The sequence below is a fragment of the Helianthus annuus genome, chromosome 14 (genome assembly GCF_002127325.2).
Source record: "Helianthus annuus cultivar XRQ/B chromosome 14, HanXRQr2.0-SUNRISE, whole genome shotgun sequence".
Taxonomy (NCBI): Eukaryota; Viridiplantae; Streptophyta; class Magnoliopsida; order Asterales; family Asteraceae; genus Helianthus; species Helianthus annuus.
Genome location: NC_035446.2, coordinates 130,221,319 through 130,226,672, shown reverse-complemented (window position 1 = coordinate 130,226,672; position 5,354 = coordinate 130,221,319). Strand labels below are relative to the sequence as shown.

The window sequence follows — 5,354 nt, the reverse complement described above, 5'->3', positions numbered from 1 at the left end:
AAATATTATTTTAGGATTAAAAACACGTAAAATAAGGTCGGAAGTCGATGTTTGACGCGTACGTTCGTCGGTTGCGTTAAAACTGCTTATAATGCTTCGGTTGTCGTTTTCGGCCCGTTTTTCGATCTGATTTCGACTGCAAATATTAAAATTCGATTACGAAGCTAAATATATCATAATATTTCAATTTTCAAGATAATAAACGAGTCTGATGCTTCTGTTTCGTTGTTAGTGCGTTCTTACTGTCGCGTTTTTCGTTCACATATGCGTTCTGTGGGGTTCGGAAGTAGGATAATTTCACAAAATAAATTTATGTGCGTACATATACATATACGAACCCAAATTTTTCGGCCTTGTTAGTATTTCGTTCGATGTCAGTTCGTTACCGTTTAACGCTCGTCAGGTTTCCCGCAAATCACCATCCGCGTACTATGAAGCCGAATAGACGTTCCTAGGCATTTCAAAGGCCTAATTAAGTTAATCTGCATCTTCAAACACTACTTATAGCTGTCTTAATGTTTGTTATGCGCGTAATTGATAACCGAAACTTACCGGTTATCACAATGTTGTCCCAAAATTTCGTTTTTGCAACAATTCGCTCGACTTTCTTTCCAGCTGCCTTCTTTGCAAAGTCATTTTTCCTCCATTCTTTAGAAACAAATACTTGAATATGATGTCAATTCTTGTGGACATTCTGAATGGTATAAAACCTAGTTGCACAATACCTGTGCAGCCACTTATTTTTCGTCAACTTTCTCATCAGATTAAGAATCCTTTCGTCCTTGTAAATGTAAACCACAATTGCTCTTGCATCAGCTAGAGGTACTTTTTATCGTCTATATTTTCTCACCAATATCTTGGATCATGAGGTTCACACAATGTGCTGAAAATGAGTTCAAAAACATTATAAGATGTTGTTCTTCTAAAATCTTTCCGGCAGCATTAAAGTTTGACCCGTTATCTATAACGAACTATAAAAATTAAATAAATAATTTAATTAACAAAATAAACACAAAAAGTAAACATAACAAATTCATCTTAACACAAAATACACATAGGATAACGAAATTTAACAGAAATCCCCAACTTTCAGACAATGCTACACCGGTCCAGCACCGTCTAACCCAAAAATGCTCCGATCCCGGCGTCGCCCCCACTACGCCACCCACCTCTGCGCCTTAACCGCCGCCGTCCTCCTCCTCCTCTCCGTCTCCATCCTCTACATCCGCCTCACCTCCCACCAACCACCACACCCCCACCACCACCACCCCGACCTCACCTCCAACCCTCTCCTCGAAGACTCCGATCCCGACGACCGTACCTCCGACGACGACCGCATCGACATCCTAGACGACACCGTTCAAGACGATCCATTCTCTAGGGTTTCAGACGAAGAAGAAGAAGAAGACGACATCTTCAACCATTATTCCGACGATGACGTCACCGATCAACCTAGGGTTTCCAAATATTATTATGATCATGTGCAGGGAGTGATTCGGCGTGCGTTTGATAAGCGATCGATTGATCAGTGGGAGGATTATGTTAATTTTGATTTGAATAGTGCTGGATCAGGTTCTGGTTTAGGTTCTGGTTTTGTTGATTTAGGGTTTGGTTCAGACGACGTCGTTTTGGATGATAATGTGAGGAGGAAACTGGCTCAAGTGAAAGGGGTTGAGGATGCACTTTTGTTGAAGGTTTCACCTTTGAAGGAAGGGTGGGGGGATTGGTTTGAGAAGAAGAGTGATTTTTTGAGGCGTGATCGGATGTTTAAGTCGAATTTGGAGATGTTGAATCCGATGAGTAATCCGTTTTTGCAGGATCCGGATGGGGCGGGGGTTACCGGGCTTACTAAAGGAGATAAAATGATTCAGAAGCGGATAGTTAACGACTTTAAGAAGGTACCTTTCGGGGTGTCTGTAACATCTGTTGACAATCCGATGTCGAAAACGAAGGTTGAGAGTGAAAACAAGGTTGCCGAGCGAAGAACTTTGGATGAGGGGATTCGAGAGGTTGTTGATAAAAGTGACGAAATGAGAAATGAGTTTTCGGGTCAGATTTATGCGGACGGGAAGAGATGGGGATACTTTCCCGGTTTGCATCCTCGTTTATCGTTTTCAAATTTCATGGATGCTTTCTTTAGGAAAGGGAAGTGCTCGATGAGGGTTTTTATGGTGTGGAATTCGCCACCGTGGATGTTTACTGTTCGACACCAACGTGGGCTTGAAAGCCTGCTGTTTCACCATCCGGATGCTTGTGTTGTGGTCTTTTCTGAAACTTTAGAGCTCAATTTCTTTGATGGTTTTGTAAAAGACGGGTAATTTGTCACTCATTGGTATAGTTGATTTCTGTACCGATTATTAAGAAGCACGTGTTATTTTAATCTGTTTTGTAGTTTCAAGGTTGCTGTTGCCATGCCGAATCTAGATGAGTTGCTGAAAGATACACCGACCCATGAATTTGCTTCTGTCTGGTTCGAATGGAGGAAGACAAAGTTTTATCCTACGCATTACAGCGAGCTTATCCGCCTGGCTGCTCTTTACAAGTAAGCAAATTTTGATGGTTCTAACTTCTCATTGAACGATGATTTTTCCGTTATATTAAGTTGTCATAGGTTTGAATTCTTTAATATGTATACTTACTACGGTTTCTTTGTTGTAACCAGATATGGTGGGATCTATCTTGATTCTGACGTTATAGTGATAAAACCGCTCTATTCGCTATCTAATATGGTGGGCCTAGAGGATGAATCATCTGCAAGTGATTTGAATGGAGCTGTGATGGTATTTAGAAAGCACAGGTATTCTAACTAGCAGATCAAATGTGTTGAAATTGTTGTTCATTTTATAATTTTTAAAAATTTTGCGCAGCCCGTTTATAATGGAGTGCTTGAAGGAGTTTTATGCAAGTTATGATGATACAAACTTAAGGTGGAACGGGGCTGATCTTTTGACTCGAGTTGGAAGTAAGTTTCTGCATGAAGAAAACGGGTTCGAGAATCAGATGGAACTGAAACTGCAGCCCTTCTTTGCTTTCTTCCCTATAAGTCGTAAGAGTATCACACGGTATGAACTTCTTGCACGTGTATTCTACTATTCGTTTACATTTTGTTCATTTTACAAGTTCCTTGATAGTCGATACATGTTTTTTTATTAAAATAGATATTTCACCCAACCTACAACTGATGCTGAAAAAGCCGATCAAGATGCTCTATATCAAAAGATCGTTGATGAGGCGTTAGTATTTCATTTCTGGAACAGCTTAACATCTAGTCTAGTTCCTGAGGCCGGGAGCCTAGCAGCCAGACTTATTGACCGACATTGTATCCGTTGTTCTGATATGTTGTAAAATTTGTATCTCATATTCACCCACGATCGGCTTCGAGTCCAGTGAGGTATATAAGTTATTGTTGATCACTTTACGTCAATGATTTCTGGGAGGGTTCGTGATCCTGTATCATGGGCGTTGGAAATGATATATAGTTTAGATAAATGCAAAGTTTTCTGCAGTTTAGTTTGTGTAATCATCAACTGGATTTCTCCTTGAGGTACAAATATTGTTGAATTTTGTATAATGAAGTCATTTTCTTTGAAGATGAGTGTATGTTGGCATGTTAAGGCAATTGTTGTTTGGTGATTGTGATATGCAATCTCTTAGTTCATATGATATTATGAGATTTCTTAAGGCTTGTTCTAAATATACCCACCCTTTTACTAGTTAACGAAGCACAAAACATGTATTCTAACCTAAATTTTATAATTAAAAAAAAATCAAAAGCAATAAAATCATTTGTGCTTGATTCACTTCTTGTTCATCTACTATTTAAATGAACGGATTGAAAGTATTATAACAAGAGTTAACTGCCATTTTCGTCCCTCTGGTTTGGTGGAAAATAGCACTTCGGTGCAAAAAAAAAAAAAAAAAAATTGTGCCAGTTCCGCCCTCAGCATTTTTGAAATGTGCCACTTAAGTCCAAAAAGATAACGCCTTGCGTCAGTTCCGTCCTCAACGTTTTTAACGGACGTAATCTTTTTGGACTGAAGTGGCACATTTCAAAAATGTTGAGGACGGAACTGGCGCAAATTTTTTTTTTTTTTGACTGAAGTGTCATTTTCCACCAAACCACAGGGACGAAAATGGCAGTTAACTCTTATAACAATCATAACCAATAAAATTTCACCAATAGCAAAACCACCACCAATAAGTAAGATCTAGGGAGAGTGAGATGTAGGCAAACCATATCTTTATCCTAGATGATAAAGATGCCGCCTCCGGGGAGAATCTCGGGCTCTAAACCCATAATCGGGCCTCAAAAGTATATTTAAAACAAAAAACGTCCCCCAAGAAATCTAAAAAACAGATGAAAGATAAAACAAGATAGATAGGAATGGGATTAATGCAACATTATTTCGTGGATGGCGGAGCTAAATCGTATCCCGACGGTAGATGCTCTTGCTAGGAGAGGTATTTTTGTCTCTAATGACAACTGCCCTCTCTGCAATCATTCCGATGAGACAGTTGAACACTTGTTTTCCTCTTGTGTGATATCGACTGTTCTTTGGTAAAAAATCAGCTCTTGGTGTCGGCCCCAAATTTGATTGTTTTCTCTTTTAGAGACTTGTTGGAGTTCCATAATTTCTGCGGTAAAAAGGGGGCAGAAAAGGAAGCGGTTCACGGCATAGTGATGATATAGTGTTGGTGCATTTGGAATGCGAGGAAGGCAGCCATATTTTCCGGGAAACAAGCTAAGGTGGAAGAGATTTTCAGTGATGTTAGATCCTTGGGTTTCTTATGGTTTAAGTATAGATCGAAGTACAGTTCGATTTTGTTGGTTGGATTGGAATTATGTAGTTTGTTTGTTTGTTTTGTGCCGCTCCGGTCTTTGGGGTTGGTTTGTTTCTAACGAAGTTGACGTTTAAAAAAAAGGTTAAGGACTTCATGCAGTTCTATCCTCGATCATGTCCTCCAAGAGGTGTAAGTCTATCAAAGCATGCCAATTATGCTCATCTCAAGTCAGTTTGGGTATGTCTCTAATCCTCATCCCCTCAACAATGAGGGTTTCCACAGCTCCGACTAGCATCATCATTTGTCTCCTCTTCACATGCTCAAACCATCTCAATCTCTCGTCCCTTATATTATTTGATATATTAGTCACCCATAATCTTTCCTTATATAGCCATTTCTTATTCAGTCTAAATAGAACCATTTCTTATTCCGTCTAACCTTGTGTGCTCACACATCCACAACAATATTCTCATCTCTACCACCTCCAGCTTACGAGCATGTGTTTTCTTGTTCCGTGTAACATAGGCGGTTAGGATGACCTATAAAGGATTTTTGAATGATTGGTTAAGATC

The 5,354-nt window shown here is 39.5% G+C and overlaps 1 protein-coding gene across 1 annotated transcript; it reads left to right on the top strand.

Moving 5' to 3' along the window:
- The first annotated feature begins 1,032 nt into the window (after positions 1 to 1,032).
- Positions 1,033 to 3,592, top strand: LOC110903789 (uncharacterized protein At4g19900). The gene is made up of 5 exons (XM_022149575.2): positions 1,033 to 2,314; positions 2,393 to 2,542; positions 2,663 to 2,797; positions 2,868 to 3,062; positions 3,159 to 3,592. The coding sequence occupies exons 1-5, from the start codon at positions 1,131 to 1,133 to the stop codon at positions 3,343 to 3,345; spliced, it is 1,851 nt and encodes a 616-aa protein (XP_022005267.1). The 5' UTR covers positions 1,033 to 1,130; the 3' UTR covers positions 3,346 to 3,592.
- Positions 3,593 to 5,354: the final 1,762 nt, after the last annotated feature.

What these genes read in the sequence shown, in the direction of transcription:
- LOC110903789 (XM_022149575.2), top strand. Translation starts at nt 1,131, where the DNA reads ATGCTCCGATCCCGGCGTCGCCCCCACTACGCCACCCACCTCTGCGCC. An exon ending in GATGGTTTTGTAAAAGACGG is followed by an intron (nt 2,315 to 2,392) that starts GTAATTTGTCAC and finishes TCTGTTTTGTAG; the next exon opens with TTTCAAGGTTGCTGTTGCCA. An exon ending in CGCCTGGCTGCTCTTTACAA is followed by an intron (nt 2,543 to 2,662) that starts GTAAGCAAATTT and finishes TGTTGTAACCAG; the next exon opens with ATATGGTGGGATCTATCTTG.